General features: G+C 45.8%; 1 protein-coding gene across 2 annotated transcripts in view; it reads left to right on the top strand.

The window, feature by feature from the left end:
* Positions 1-17,017, top strand: part of LOC306852090 (ectonucleoside triphosphate diphosphohydrolase 1-like) — a 28,891-nt gene that overhangs the window by 7,118 nt on the left and 4,756 nt on the right. The window contains exons 1-4 of one of the 2 annotated variants that reach the window (XM_079388716.1): positions 6,784-7,031; positions 8,208-8,335; positions 8,426-8,543; positions 9,106-9,256. In XM_079388716.1, the coding sequence (XP_079244842.1) occupies positions 7,028-7,031; positions 8,208-8,335; positions 8,426-8,543; positions 9,106-9,256 (401 nt within the window). In that variant the 5' untranslated portion in view covers positions 6,784-7,027. Of the gene's footprint in view, positions 1-6,783; positions 7,032-8,207; positions 8,336-8,425; positions 8,544-9,105; positions 9,257-17,017 lie in introns of those variants that run through there. The other variant, XM_079388715.1, reaches the window with a different exon arrangement.

The following is a 17,017-nucleotide window of genomic DNA, read 5'->3' as shown; positions in this document are numbered from 1 at the left end:
ACATCTGCTGGGAATTTGTCTTCTTCAAACATGCGTTTGTGCTGACAAGCCTATGTCGACCACAAGATTACACTGGTACATGTTTCAAGGGTGTGACAAAAGCTATGGAAAGTCTGAGTGCAAGTTCTCTAAACCACTAAACCTAATGCTTCACGACTCATTTCTTGTCTTTATCAGTCTGTAAGACTGAATGAACCACATAATGTGTAACCTAAGCCCATTGATCTAAAAAGGCTTCTTGGCTCTCACATAATAAAACAGTCTGATTGCTTTCAAATGGACTTTACGCTATTAGATACTATAGCAAAGAGGCAAGAAAGGCACAATTTATTTTATTACCTCTGTAAAAAAAGCATCATACACAAATGAATGGGAAATGAACAATCAATGGAAAAGCATTTGTTACTGTAAATCTTGAATGACTGCTAGCTAAAAGCCTACAGCACGGTCAAAAATATTTGTCATGATGAGATATTGTAAGATCTCATCACTTTGAGATTTCAATCAGGCATATTATTCACAACCCTCACTTTTGGCTGATGGTGCTGTTGATTCATGCTTGTCAGCTGAGAATTAGTTTTCAGATATTGTTTAACATCCAATCTGCTTATGCTTAGCATGCATACTGCATTGTCTTTTAAGAAAAGCTATATGTGCAACACAGTGAAGACATACAGTACCAAAGGGTCAGGGATTGGATGTTTAGCTTTGCCCAGTTAGCTTTGTCTCCTGCTAGTAGTCCCCTGCCAGTAGTAATTATGAGTATTTCTTTCCCTACTATGGAAGCCAATGGGGAACTGTTTGGTTCTTCAAAACTCTTCAAAATATCTTCTTTTGTGTTCAACATCAGAAATAAACTTATACAGGTTTGGAACGACATGAGGTTAAGTACATGATGACAAAATTTTGACATTTTTGGGTGAACTATTCCTTTAACACAATACATTGGTCATATTGAAAATGTATTTTAAAAATAACTGAAACATTGATGTCTGTCAAAAAATAATGAAGCAGAGGTCCAGGGAGTACACACATTTCCTGGAAAACCCATCCTCGCTTTCTGAGAAGAAGGAGAAAATGGCAGTCTAATAATGTGCCAAATACATAACATCTAATAGAGGGGTGTCCAAACCTGTTCTTGGTGGGGCACTGACCTATAGAGATTAGCTCCAACCCTAATTAAAAGAAGTTCCAAAGAGGGGCCTAATCATTCAATCCTGTCATTCATCATTACAAGCCTATATAAGCAGCACTCATTGGGCAGACCCACCGACAATTCTTCCAGCATCAACCCGGTCTCATCCCAAGTCGTCACATATTGACGCTTTGGTTTTGGCGTCGCTTTTTGACGCTCAAGGTACCCCTTTAGCGCCACTTTTCGACGTGAAGGGAAGCGTAATTTTTCGGCGTCGATATGCTAACGCGCTATTGGGAATTTTATCGTCATAATAAGGTTGCCATTATTGCATATATGTAGAGGTGTGATTTTTGAATGTAAACAGTCAAAATAGTGACTTACCCAACCCCTGCCCCTAAACCTACCATCTGTGAAGAAAACGCAAGATATAGGAGGCAGATGCAAGTACTGGCATAATTTATTTAAAAATGATTAATATACGCTAAGTGTTTCCTATTTTAAAAAATTACCTTCCCTTCACGTCGAAAAGTGACGCGAAAGGGGTACCTTGAGCGTCAAAAAGCGATGCAAAAACCAAGCGTCAATATGTGACGAGTTGGGATGAGACTGTGTTACCAGCATTGCTCCACCTCCCCATCCCCACCAAGTGTATTGAAGCTGGTTGAAGCTATACTCTGCAGGAGTTTTTCCTTTTCTCAACTTTTCAGTTGTTTAAAAGATTAAGGCAATTATCAAAGTTTGATTATATATATCAGATCCCCTGCTGATTTTGTACATTGCCCACTGACAAAGAAATGGTCAGTCTATAATTTTAATGGTAGGTTTATTTGAACAGTGAGAGACAGAATAACAACAAAAAAAATCCAGAAAAAAACGCATTTCAAAAAAGCTCATCTGCATGCTTTTTGCATGCCCCTTTTCCCTTTCCCTAAAGGGGCGCCGGGAAAATACGTCATTCTCTTCTTCGTCTTCAGTGACTGTTTTTTTTGAAGCGTGCAGTCTACTGGTAAGAACGATTTTCTACTGTTACCATGGCGAGCCTGATGAAGTAGCTGAGCTGTGCCGCACTACGGATTTGGCTCTCCGTGCCATTAAACAGGCCGCCACTGCTATGGACAGGTCTATGGTGGTAACGGAGAGACATCTGTGGGTGAATCTGGCAGACATTGGGAAGAAAGAGAAGGGCTTTAAAAAGCTCCAGGTCTGAGCCCGAACAACGCAGGAGTCCTGGCCCATCTCCGTCTGGGGATCAGAGATGGGCACAGAGGCTAGTGTCGCGACTTTTTACTATCAGTTTCTTGGCAGGGGACGCCTGCCACTGGTGTTAGGAAAGGTGCATGGCTATCTGAGGATATCTATGTGCTAGCTCAGGGACTGCTCCCCATCCTGGGGTTTTTAAGTAGCGATCTCCCTGAGCCCTTGCCTAAAGTGTGCTTCCCCCCTCCTAGGGTGTAAGTAATAACCAACCCTTGTGGCATCCTCTTTGGAGGGCTTACCGGGGTTTTTCAGGCTAGTTAGTGTGCTATCACCTGCTGATATCACCTAGCATTGATCCCCTCACCATAGAGGGTCACCTATGAGCATGTTGCTCCCTTCCAAGCGTCTGAGTTCCCTCTTAGGTTGCTCTCCTTGTTGGTCGAGCTAGCATTGTTCCCCTCACTTAGAGGGTCACCTATGACCATGCTGCTCCCTTCCGAGCACCTGAGAATTGGATTCTCTGCTCTGTGGGATTTACCATGCAGTCATGCCACCGGTCAGGACCGCCCTTCCCCTTAGGCTGATCTCATGGTATGTTCGGCAGTGCTCCCCTCATTCCGAGGGTCTCTTATGACCACGCAACCCCTGCTTGAGCGTTGGAGTATCCCTCTCATCCTGAGAGTTGAGTTCTCCACCCCCCAGAGTTCTGTGAGTCAGCAATTTCAGGTTGTTAGGCCTCTCTCTGCCTCCCTGTTAAGTTGCTCGCTTTGCTCCCTAGAACAGTGTTTACAAACCCAAGTTATGGTAAGTGCGCACGCTAGTCTCTGTGCACGTTCTGAAAGCCACGTTGGGGTAAGATCGCACATCAAGTGTTTTGCATTCTTTCTAAAATCCTGTACGGTATGGGTTACGCGCTGCGGCTTCGTGCCCTTTCTTTGGGTTGGTTAGGCCCCGGTTTCACCTTGGTCCCCACTCTACTTTTTTCTCCCAATGTTTCTGGGCTTGAACAGTGGGTTATTACCAAGGGTCTGTTGAGACAGTTCCCTCAGCGAGCTCGTGCAGAGCAAGCGGTAGCCCCTAGGTGACAGGCCAGAACCTAGCTACTATCCTAGGCACTTGGCCGTATCCCCTTAAAGGAAAATTTTCTTATGATTCTAAGCCTTCGAGCTCTACCCTGGGCCCGGGAGTCCCGGCCCTTAACAGGATAAGTTTTTTAGGGTATGCAGCTCGGGTCTTTGGCTGTAGGGGATAATGTCACTGACAGCCGTCTAACCGTCCCAGGGGCAACTCCCGTAGCCCGGTAGAGTTAATACTTATTGCTCGCCTTTTGTGCTTGGCTTGCACTCCCCTCAGCATGGTGGCGTGGGTATTCCGTTCCCCGTAGCGACCCCTAGAGGACGCAGTTTGAAGTTCCCTCGAAAGGGAACATCTCAGGTTACGTATGTAACCATGGTTCCCTGAGTAGGGAACGAGACACTGCGTCCTCTAGGCTCGGTGCCATGCTTCGGACCCAAGCTTCAGACGAAGAAGTGAATGATGTATTTTCCCGGTGCCCCTTTATACTGTGGTCGCGCCGGTAGTAACGTCATAGGCTGTCGCCGGCCAACAGGTGGTGTTTTTGTATGTATGCTTCAGACATAGGTCACGTCCCCTAGAGGACTCAGTGTCTCGTTCCCTACTCAGGGAACCATGGTTACATACGTAACCTGATACGTTCTTCCCCATGTATAACAGATTGAAAGAATATAGAATATAATTGCATTCTTTTGTTGTTTGAAAGAAAAGCTACTGTTGCTTCGATCCATGATAACACAAAACAACCCAAAGACATTGCCACCTGACACCCCTGATATCCTGCTTTCTCACGATTGTGTTGCAAGAACAACTGTCAGAGTTCACTTTGTAGGGTGTGAAGTAACATGTACCATTATTTACCATGTCTCAAGAGTGTCACATTTACTTGAATTACTTCATACAGGCTTACTCAGGCACCTGAGGCGTGTTAGTGCAGGTGAGCGTTAGAGAGAAGACATTAAACCTGATGTAACATGTTTAGTCATGGATTTGGACTACAGTGACTCTTCAGGCTGATGAGGCTAATAAATGCTGTCAGTGTGGTACTAGTGTATTCAAAGGATTTAGCAGATGACGACAGCGTCTCAATTATGGCTGATCTATCCAGGAATTTAGAGAAACACCCCAGGTAGAAAGAAAGTCTGTTTACTTGAGAGTATGAGTGTGCATTTACGTCTCTCTTGTGTTCCAGTCAATAAAACATTCACAGCTGAGACATGCAGGTTGCTATACAAACATCCTTTGAAAGACTGTCATTTCACAAAGAAAGTTTTTTTGTGTGTTTCCCTTTGCTCAAGAGGAAATGCAACTGAAGTTTGGTTAAGTAAAGCAAGCAACATGCCACTGATGGAGACTGTTTTTGGCCCCTGTCTCTAGTATATCGGTAACGACATGCATTTGGCAGAAACTCAGAAACATTTACAGTAAAAGCCCAGGGGTGATGCATTTTATCTGGGATGGGTGTTTGGAGGAATGCAGTGAACATAATGCAGAAGAGAAATTGTCCATAAAAGACCATTGATTGGGTTGTTTGGTTTTAATGTTATTTTGTTAGCATAACAGTGGTCCTGCTATTTTTCTTCACAATCTGCTAATGTTCTGTACTCTCAAGCAATGTAATCCCAAGAGGCCTGAGGGGAAAATAGAGCAGGATGTCTTTATCAGACGTGAAAAGCCATTTTCCAAATGAAAATATTTGCACTGCTGCTTTCTATTTTAACCGAGGCTTAAAATTGCTGCATACAATAATTAGGAATTATTCATTATTCAATTTAATATGAATACTGCAAAATAATGCACGAAAAACAACAAAGCCATCTAATTTTAATCTTAGTGTTCAGAGCACTAAAACAGGGCTGTTCAGAATTTGTAGGTTATTCCAGAAGGTTAATTAACCATTGGGGTTCCTCCTTCCTCTTTTAATTGCCTGTACCACATGGATGTGAGTTTTAAGTAATAGTTTGCCCCCCAAAACTTAAAATTTGCTGAAAACTTGCTTTCAAGCTATCCAAGGTGTAGATGAGTTTGTTTCTTCATCAGAACAGATTTGAGAAATTTAGCATTACATCTTTTGCACACCAGTGGATCCTCTGAAGTGAATGGGTGCCATGAGAATGACAGTCCAAACACAATTCATAAGTTATCAACACAACTCCAGTAAAGTGAAAAGATGTGTGTTTATAATAGACAAATCCATCAAGATTAAAAGTAAATTATAGGACATATAACATGTTTAGATTTTAATCTGCATAGTCTGCACAGTCTTTACATAAACAGACCAGTGAGGCCTGGATATTTTCATTTTATCTACTATGTCTTCATTTTGATGGCTTTGCACTGTCTCTTTTACGAACTCAGCAGTGTTCCCTTGCAAATATCATTGTATAATAGCTTTAAAATGTAACAGACAGCAACAGATAAAATATCTACACTAGCATTCAAAAGTTTGTGGTTAGTAATTAATCCTTTTATTCAGCAAGGACTCATTCAGTGCATACATTGTTAAAAAGTATTTTAAATAAATGCTATTCCTTTGAACTTTCTAGTGATCATAGAATCTGGAGAAAAATTGCTGTTCTTACTAAGGAATAAAAAAAAAAAAAACAATATTGCACTTGCCATCATAGCATTAACTTCTTAACTTCATAACACAAATTAACTTTTGTGGAACACAAAAGGTGGATTTTTAAGAAATATCCAGGAAATTTCTTTTCCATCGAAGTGAATGACGGAAAGGGGCTGTCAAGCTATAAAATAACATATAACTGTCATAAAGTTTTCCAAATATCTCATGTGCTGTATTCCAGGTCTTCTGAGAAACAGACTAGAATTTCAATTATTTTATTTAGCCTATTGCTTTACGAGAACAACAGCTGAATTATTTGTTCTGGAAAATAACATCTGCTACATGCCTTAAATTCAGTGCATGTAGGAAAGTGGTTCAATTAAAAGCGAATTAGGCATTTCTGATATAGTATAACTATAATATATAACTATAATATAACTATAATATATAGTATAACTATAATATATAGTATTTAACTCCTGCATGAAGTGGACACATCTTTCATCCATTGTGTCCTCTTATGAAGACAGTTACCTAACTTTTTAATGAAACATTTAAAAAAAAAGAAAAAGAAAATGCAATTCTGAGAAATAAAATTGAAATATTGCATTAAGATGCAGTTTATAGTCTTCAGACCAGAACACTTGAATGTCACTGACTTGAATGCCAAAGACAAAAGCTTCAGTTCCAGAAGCTGATTAGTATGCAGCTCACACAGGCTCTCCAAAGTGGTTCAGTCCCCAAACCGGCGCACTAGGGAATTCCTCTCACTCCTGCCCATGACGTCAGTGCGAGCCTTTCTCCACTTGCACAAAGGGTGTTTCCCCAAAATAACGCGAAATCACTTGTTCCAAGCAAAACCGCAGCTACGCACACAGGTGTGATTGATCGTTACATGAGCAAATCCTTACAAAGAAACTAACTCGCAAGACTAGGCTGTAATTCAGTGGACAGGAATCGATTAATACTCTGCTGGATGGGACTTACTACATGAACCGCAACAACCGTTTTCACACTGCTTTCTCCAGTAAGAGAAGCCGGCGAGTGTCCTGATGGGTAGGTGAAAAGCGCAACGAGACGCGCTGATATAGCCTAAATGCTTCATTGCTGCATATAGCCTACTATAACTACTTTACGCGTTACTTAAAATAAATCTTATGAGATGTGGCTTTTTGGGCTTGCAAGAACTAGAAGTGAACTAGCTGGAACTGTTTTTTTTTTTTTACGCGTCTCCAAACGCTAAAATAATATTTCCATATGTTTCTGCTATAAAATAAGGTAGTTTATAAATGAACAGTATGTAGATGTCTCTCTCAGTTAGATTCAGTCACACGTACATTACTTGACCAGAGCTGAAATACTGATAACGAGTTCACAACTGTAGCTCATTTCTGATTGGTTAAACTGATGGTGTTACATCTGACCCATTACTGCAACATTCCCTGGTCTCCCCTTCAAGATGATTATAAGACTATGTAAACACTGGTGTACAATGTTGAGTATGATTTTAGATAAATTAAACTATCAAAATGCTAGTTTAGTTATATAATCAGTAAACACACATGATATAGCATTTTTATATTATAGCATAAAATAATTTCATCAGTCACAAAGTTCACATTCACATTCACAGGAAGAATGTTCACTTTTCCTAAGAGTATACTTACACAATTCAGACAAAATATTATCCATCCATCAGTCCATCCATTCTCCAAGTAGCATTTCCTACAGGGACATGGGAATGCTGGAGCCTGTCCCAACAGAAAATATGAACTGGATATTTTCTTTAATTCAGAGTTATTCATTGGAGCGAAATATTTCCTGATCTGTAAAATGTCTATTATCAGACACATGAAGGGCCTCTAAGAGGCTTTATTGTGAACACAGTGGGGAGACAGCTGCAATGCCCAGCAGATACAGTACCATCATGTTTGTTTTTCAATTTAAATGACAGTAGATGTTGGCATTTAATTCACTCTTTTAATACTACAAAAAGCCTCACCAAAAGACAAACAATATTTAGAATTTTGCTTCACAATTATTATTTAGACTAGATTAGAGATAACAAACACAAGGCTTCGATTTACATTTTGCATTGAATCCAAACACCCTGTACTGTTGTTAATAATTTAAAATGTTACATGGAGAATATGAAGTACAAATATGCTAAAGCACCAAAGCTGTTAAATAAGTGCAAATTTTCAACCTGCTCTCTTTATTTTCTCCTTTTAGAAGTAAAAGTCAAGAACACATGGCACAGGCCATGGGTCATCTTTCTGGCTGCTGTTATCGCCGTGGGGATCATCATCATGGTGGCCATTTCTGTCGTCCAGAACAAGCCTTTACACCAGAAATACAAAGTATGACTAACACTTTAAGTGAACCATTTATTGTTACACATTAGATTTGTACAGATTTCACTGAAGCAATGGTCCTTGTACACTTGACAGTATGGAATAGTTCTGGATGCAGGTTCCTCCCACACCTCTGTGTTTATCTATGAATGGCCAGCCGAGAAGGAGAACAACACTGGCATGGTACGACAGAAACACACCTGTAACGTGAAAGGTAAGTGATCCCTAATTTGCATAGAGAAATACTTCTAGTTACATGTTTTGGATAGTGTTTTTCCTTTTCATTTTTTTTTCAGTATGTGAAAGGGATCATACACTTAAAATAGAAAATTGTCTTCATTTACTCACCCCTCCATGTCTTTCAAATCTGACATCCCTTCTCTGTGGAACCAAAATATTAGATATTTAACAGAATGCCCAAGCTGCTGTCATATAGTGACCACAACTGTCAAGCATGATTTTCATTAAATAAAGAGCTATTGTATGGTAGGGCCTGGGGGGGACTTTAAATGTACAGTATATAATGAAATGTGTAAGTCACACGGACTACTATTATGATACCTTTTGTAGCTTGACAGCTCCTAGTCCCCATTCACTGACATTGTAGAAGTGTAAGAAAGTCAAGAATAAATCATGACAGCTGTGTAACTTATCTATCCCGTTAGAAGTTATGTAAACATACCGCATTTTTTCCAACAACATTTGCATACTGAAAAAAGCCTGTAGGCAAACTGTCTTGAGAGACTTTTTCTGTTTTATTTTTCTCTGCCCTGTAGGCAAAGGCATTTCCAGTTACTCTGCTAATCCACAGGGGGCTGGCGCATCTCTGCAGGAGTGCATGCAGGAAGCCAAGCAGAAAATACCCGCACACAGACACCACGAAACCCCTGTGTACCTGGGAGCCACAGCAGGCATGAGACTGCTCAGGTAATCAATTCTCAATATTTTCATTTCTCAACTATCAAATAGTGAGTATAGTGTGGCCGAGAATAATTTAGAATAAAACTCTTAGAAAAAGACATCTACAATTCCAGCACCTGTCAAAAGTTAATCTAAATTTTTTTGATGTTTTTGAAAGAAGTCTCTTATGTTCACCAAGGCTAATTTTTGTTTAATGAAAAACAGTAATATTGTCAAATATTATTACAATTTAAAAGAAATCAAGCGTAGCATTAGTTCTGGCAGGTCAAGCTCGCATCAGCTGACTCTCAGCTGATCCCCATCTACCTATAGGAATACAACACCTAAGCATCCATATACTGTATAAGCTCGTCAGTTTTATCAGCAGTTTTTGCATTGCTCAATAGCTAATTACCCTTCTCCATCCCCAACTCCTCCTCTGTCAGTCAGGATCCAGCCTTCTGATTGATTAATCAGACCAATTCTAAAATGTGTACATAAAATTACTGAACTTTAAAAATATCTGCAATACTTTTGTTAGTTCTGTTCTGTTTACCCTGGGGGGTTATCGCTGCTCTCCCTGCTCTCATCCATGCTAGGCTGCATGGATGCGCAGGCAGTTCTTGCCCAGAACAGAACCATACCGCAAATCCAAACGATATGCTAATTGTCAATCATCTTTGACGACAGTGGTCCTGACAGAACTACTTTCTATTTTAAAATATTTTAAAATATAATTTAGTACTGCATAAACGACGCGAGTTCAGTTCTTTGGTCAAGATTATGACCTCTCGTGACTTATATTGTGGATTCGCTTACCCTGCCCGGCTCAGGTGCTTACACCTAGGAAAGATTCGCTTGTTCGATGATCCGAACTCGGCTAAAGCATTTCTGGACTCTCTGGACAGATAACTTTGTTCTTCATATGTAATTTCGTGGAGGATTACCTTTCTCTTGAACCCACCAGACCATTTGATCATTTTCCTTTTTTGGAGGGGGATGCAGGGACATATGTTTGTTTCATTCATTTTTTTTTTTTTTTTAGTGTGGGCTCAGTAATTTCAATCATGGTGTCAGAGAATCACAGTCACCTGCACCTTCATTAGCCAGATCCCAATCACCTGAGTACTGATTCCCCGCACCTGTCACCGGCTAATGAACAGCACTATATCCACTCACCACAAGCACTCCTTCCTCGTCCGGTCTACCGTTCACTACCCGAACCTAGCCTGACTACTAACCTTGTGTTACCTTCCTGCAGACCTCCAGATTCCCCCTGTTCCAAGTCTCCACCGCTCCTAGTCTCCACCGCTCCTGTTCTCCACCGCTCCTGGCTCTTCCTGGTCCTGTTCCTCCCCGCGGCAGTGCGCACCGCCGACTCCCCTTCCTGGATCCTGTTCCCGCTCCTCCACCCAGCATTCACCCTTGCACCTTTCCCAATAAACCCTGTATTGACCTTACTCCTCCGTGTCTCCTAGCCTGTTCGTGACAGAAGACCGGACCAACTACAGCACCGCGTGTCATGGAGTCCCGGCCACCCTCGGCCGTCGACACGCTGGAGGAGTTGGTCAATACTCTCCGGGCTTCCCTTCTTCCACCACCTGTCCCACCACCTGCCTCTGAGAGTCCCGTGGCCATTCCATCCAAGTACGCGGGTGATGCGGCGGGGTGTGGCGGCTTCCTGCTTCAAGTGTCCTTGTACATCGCGGCACAACCCCGTAAGTTCACCACCGAGAGATCGAAGGTGGCTTTTCTTACCTCCCTCCTGTCCGGCAAGGCGTTGCTATGGGCGCAGGCTATCTGGGACGCGCAGAGCACCATCATCAACTCCTACGAAGCGTTCACCAGCCACTTCAAGGAGGTCTTCGGAGTCGCCGCGGGACGCATCTCTGTGCAGGATCGTCTTCTTCGCTTACGCCAAGGAGAGGCGTCCGTGGATGACTACACCTTGGAGTTTCGCACTCTAGCGGCCACCAGCGGCTGGAACGAAGCAGCTTTACTGAGTGCCTACCGCCTCGGCTTGAATCCCCGCCTGCGCGCCCAGATGGCCATCTACGATGACAGTGTAGGACTAGAAACCTTCATGCAACGCGCTTCTCGCATCTCTCAACGCCTCACCGCCTGCCTCGAGGATGAGTCCGCCCCCCCGTCAGCTTCACCCGCTGCAAGCTCCCCAGTACCAGAACCCATGCTCGTAGACACCGCCCGCCTCTCCCGCATGGAACGTGCGCGCCGCCTCGCGGCCAACCTATGCCTCTACTGCGCGAAACAAGGACACTTCATCCGGGAATGCCCCGTCCGACCTCCACGCCCCGCGGTGAGTACCCTTCAACTTGAGCCAGATATTTCTTCATTATCACTGATGCCAGTACAACTCCTCACCCCAGACTCCTCTCTTACAGTCTCCGCCCTGGTCGACTCGGGCTCCTCGGGGAACTTCATTTCCCAAGCCCTACTAACCCACCTCAATCTCCCCCGGAGGCGGCAACCCCAGGAGCTCCGAGTCGAGACCATCCAGGGAAAACCGCTGGGGCGTGGTAGAGTGAGGTATCGCTCTCCTCCCGTAACACTCCGGGTCGGCTGTCTACACGAGGAGTCCATCACCTTTCTGGTACTGGAGGGGCCCACGGTGGATATCATCCTGGGACGCCCATGGCTCAATCTCCACTCTCCAGTAGTCAGATGGGATCCATGCGAAGTCACTCGCTGGAGCGAGTTTTGTTCCCAGTCCTGCCTGCAGTCAGTACAGAGGATCCCTACTAACCCCGCCCCCCTGACAGTCTGTTCCACGCTAGTAGAAAGTCCTGAGCCCCAGGTGAAGTGTACCGTCCCATCTGACTACCAGGCGTTCCAGGATGTCTTCAGCAAACAGGCAGCCACTCGCCTACCACCGCACCGGCCATGGGACTGTGCCATTGACCTGCTGCCTGGGGCAAAACTTCCTAAGGGTAAGATTTACCCCCTGTCCATCCCGGAGCGCAAGGCAATGGAGGAGTACATCAAGGAGGCTCTTCAACAAGGCTTTATCCGGCAGTCAACATCCCCCGCCGCCTCGAGCTTCTTCTTCGTTGGCAAAAAGGACGGAGGCTTGAGGCCCTGTATAGATTACCGCACACTCAACGAGCAGACCGTCAAACTCCCATACCCGCTTCCCCTGGTCCCGGCCGCCCTCGAGGAACTCCGTGGGGCCCGCATCTTCTCCAAGTTGGACCTGCGAAGCGCGTACAACCTCGTGAGGATAAGGGCGGGCGATGAGTGGAAGACGGCGTTCCACACTCCATCAGGGCACTACGAGTACCGGGTTATGCCGTACGGCCTCTCCAACTCACCGTCCGTCTTTCAAGGCTTCATGAACGAGGTGTTCCGGGAGTTCCTCCACCAATTCGTGATCGTCTACATCGACGATATCCTGATTTACTCCCGGAACCTGGCCGAACATCGCCACCACGTTGAGCAGGTCCTCCAGCGGCTCAGAGAGCACCGGCTCTACCTTAAACTGGAGAAGTGCGAGTTCCATCGCTCCACGGTACAGTTCCTCGGCTATACCATCAGTCCCGAAGGAATCCAGATGGACCAGGGGAAGGTCCAAGCGATCCTGGACTGGCCCCTGCCACAGACGGTCAAGGAGCTACAGCGCTTTTTGGGCTTCGCCAACTTTTACAGACGTTTCATCTGCCAATTCAGTCGATTGTCGTCACCCCTCACCTCCATGCTCCGGGGTAAGCCCAAGTCTCTGTCCTGGAGCCCCGAAGCCCACGAAGCGTTCCAAAAGCTCAAGGAAGCCTTCAGCACGGCCCCTATCCTACGCCACCCGGATCCTCAGCTCCCCTTCGTCGTGGAGGTCGACGCCTCCACCACAGGAGTCGGGGCCGTGCTGTCCCAGCACCACGACGAGCCTCCCAGCCTCCATCCTTGCGCTTACTTCTCGCGGAAGCTGTCCCCTGCGGAGGTAAACTACGACATTGGCAATCGAGAGCTGCTGGCCATCAAACTAGCCTTGGAGGAGTGGCGTCACTGGCTGGAGGGAGCCGCCTGCCCCTTCACTGTCATCACGGACCATAAAAACCTCCAGTATCTAAGAGATGCCAAACGCCTAAACCCCCGTCAAGCACGCTGGGCCCTCTTCTTCACTCGGTTCTCCTTCACTATCACCTACCGCCCCGGAATCCGCAACACCAAGGCCGATGCTCTCTCCCGCCTGCATGCCCCAGAAACACCCACAGACCCCGAACCCATTCTCCCTCCAGCCCTCATAGTCAGCCCCATCCAGTGGACACTTGACGACAACATCCGTGACGCCACTCTCACCGAACCCGCCCCGCAGGGAGGCCCAGAAGGGAAAATTTATGTGCCCCGCTCCCAACGCCTCACCCTTCTGGGCTCAGCTCACGAAGTACCGGGCTCTGGACACCCAGGCAGCCAGCGAACCCTCTCACTCCTCCAAGCTCGGTACTGGTGGCCCGGTATGACCGCGGATGTCATCAGGTACGTCCGAGGGTGCTCAGTCTGTGCCATGTCCCAGTCTCCTCGCCATCTGCCCGCGGGCAAACTGGTTCCCCTGCCCATTCCCCAGAGGCCCTGGTCCCATCTCGGTGTGGACTTCGTCACCGACCTCCCTGAGTCTGAGGGCCACACCTGTGTCCTAGTTGTGGTTGACCGCTTCTCCAAGGCCTGCAAACTCATCCCCCTCAGGGGCTTGCCCACGGCATTGGAGACCGCCGAATGCCTATTCCACCATGTGTTCCGCAATTTCGGCTTACCGGAAGACATCGTGTCGGACCGTGGCCCTCAGTTCGTGTCCCGGGTCTGGAGATCCTTCTTCCGCCTCTTGGGAATCACCGTCAGCCTGTCCTCGGGCTATCACCCCCAGACCAACGGCCAGACTGAGCGTAAGATCCAGGAGCTCGGACGCTACCTCCGGTCATACTGCTCCCCCGATCAGCACAGCTGGAGCCGTTTTCTCCCATGGGCCGAGTATGCACAAAACTCCCTTCGCCAGGCCACCACCGGTCTCACCCCGTTCCAGTGCATGCTCGGCTACCAACCCCCTCTGTTCCCCTGGACGGAGGAACCAGCGGAGGTTCCAGCTGTGGACCACTGGTTCCGAGAGAGTGAGAGGGTTTGGGACTCAGCACATATCCATCTTCAGCGGGCAGTGCGGAGACATAAACGCTTTGCGGACGTCCGGAGATCCGAGACCCCCCAATACCAGCCAGGAGATCGGGTCTGGCTGTCGACCAAGGACATCCGTCTCCGCCTGCCTTGCAAAAAGCTGAGTCCCCGCTTCATAGGTCCGTTTAAGATCCAGAGGCAGGTGAACGACGTCACCTATGAGCTTCAGCTCCCCCCCAGGTATCGCATCCACCCCACCTTCCACGTCTCACTGCTCAAACCCTTCTCCCCCTCTACACCAGGAACCACGGGACCGGACGCACCCCCTCCTCCGGAGATGATCGATGGGGCTGAGGTCTACCGGGTCCGCAACATCCTGGACTCGCGGCGACGGGGCGCCCGGCTCGAGTACCTGGTGGACTGGGAGGGGTATGGCCCAGAGGAAAGATCCTGGGTGGCCAGGGACGACATCCTCGACCCCTCGCTCCTCGAAGAGTTTCACCGCAATCACCCTAGTCGTCCCGCACCCAGAGGCCGAGGCCGCCCCCGTCGCCGTGGTAGGGCGTCAGGAGCCGCCCCTGGAGGGGGGGGTAATGTCAGAGAATCACAGTCACCTGCACCTTCATTAGCCAGATCCCAATCACCTGAGTACTGATTCCCCGCACCTGTCACCGGCTAATGAACAGCACTATATCCACTCACCACAAGCACTCCTTCCTCGTCCGGTCTACCGTTCACTACCCGAACCTAGCCTGACTACTAACCTTGTGTTACCTTCCTGCAGACCTCCAGATTCCCCCTGTTCCAAGTCTCCACCGCTCCTAGTCTCCACCGCTCCTGTTCTCCACCGCTCCTGGCTCTTCCTGGTCCTGTTCCTCCCCGCGGCAGTGCGCACCGCCGACTCCCCTTCCTGGATCCTGTTCCCGCTCCTCCACCCAGCATTCACCCTTGCACCTTTCCCAATAAACCCTGTATTGACCTTACTCCTCCGTGTCTCCTAGCCTGTTCGTGACACATGGTTCCAACTTATAGTTTATATAGGAGCGACTCTTGAAGGAGCTATTTGTTCTCAGTGGCATTAGTATGGTGACAGGTTTATTTATGTTCATTATTTCACTTTGTGACTTTCTGATGTTATTTGTGCCCTATCATTTGGGGATAGGGCCTGGGGGGGAGGATTTTTTCGGGGTCATTCAGTGTTTTTATTTGTGGTACTGTTTTGTTAAATTTTATCCAAGTGCAAGCTTTTATTTATAAACATAGTCAATAAACAGGCGGGGTCAAACAACGGCAAACAGGTATGGCACGGGCAAGACACAGAGCAATCCTAGGGCTAGCGAGAGTCGACGATCGGCAAACAATATCCAACAGGGCAAGGCAGAGAGATAATCCAGGTATACGAGCAGTAGTCCAAGAGAGGTGCAAACAGAATCCAAACGGCAAGGCAAAGGGGTAAATCCAGGAAACACGGGCAAGAATCAAAACACTAGAAAAACACACAAGGCAAGACTATGACAACAGAGTGTGTTCCGTATCGCAGCTAAAACTAGGAGAGTTATAAATGCAGAACAATACTGGAACTAAACAGAAAAACACAGAATGGCAGCTAACACTAGGGGAGTGATAAACGCAATATAATACTCGGCAGAAAGGAAGAGGAAGTCCATGGTTTATGTAGGGTGTTTGATCAGTGCAATCAGCTGTGTGTCGTCAGTGCAATGGATGATGGGAATTGTAGTCTGAGGTGGCGTGCAACAGTTAGTGTGGTGCAAGAGTCCATGTGGTGAGCGAGTTACCTCTGGTGGTGAGTTAACGGAAGTTCATAGACCAGATTCATGACAAATGGTAACGCTTTAGATTACAGCCCGCAATGTACCACGTAATTAAACAGAATTTACAGCGTACCTATTTTGTAACTATAGAGTACCTCTACAGTACCTACTCGTCGGTATAAGGGAACAATATGCAACATTTGGGGAATAAGTGTGTAATAACCTGCAAAATTAAGCATTTATACTGTAACTAAAGGGTACCTATTCTGAAATTACGTGTAGGTAGAGTCCGCGATTTTCCACGTCAGCATAACTTAAAGCTGAAGGTACATGTAGGAAAACGGAAACAATTGGGGAATAAGGGGGTAATGACCTGGAAAATTAAAAGTATTTACACTGTTAGTATTTCATAATTAAGGTGTAACTATTCTAAGATTACGTGGTATTTATATCCTACTGTGTTAGGCAACAATATTATGATTTAGAACAAGTTGCCTTATTGTAATAACATAAAATATATGATGCATCATATTTTTACACTATGTACTGGGTAGCCTACTTATTGTATTATTACAACATATATCTTATATGACATTGATACAAATAGTAAACTGTAGTATACTATTGTATAATTTAGTAATTATAGTGGTTCAAAACCATCATAGTCTATAAACTTTTTTACCAGTTTACTAAAGAATATATGCTATATTATTTACTAGTGTTATTTATGTGTGGTCATGGAGATTACTGAACAAATCAGCTGAAAGTATGGGGAAATTATGTGATGAGCTTCTGATATGATTTTGTTTAGAAATTCTCATATGAAAATTTACCCGATGAAAGAGTGTTGCTTATGGTCATCTCAGCAGCGAGTCAGGTCACCAGCATTGTACTGTCGATGTGC

This window comes from Barbus barbus, assembly GCF_936440315.1.
Source record: "Barbus barbus genome assembly, chromosome: 32".
Lineage (NCBI taxonomy): Eukaryota > Metazoa > Chordata > Actinopteri > Cypriniformes > Cyprinidae > Barbus > Barbus barbus.
Note: the sequence above shows the minus strand (reverse complement) of the source record. Positions and strands in the feature narration are given on the sequence as shown.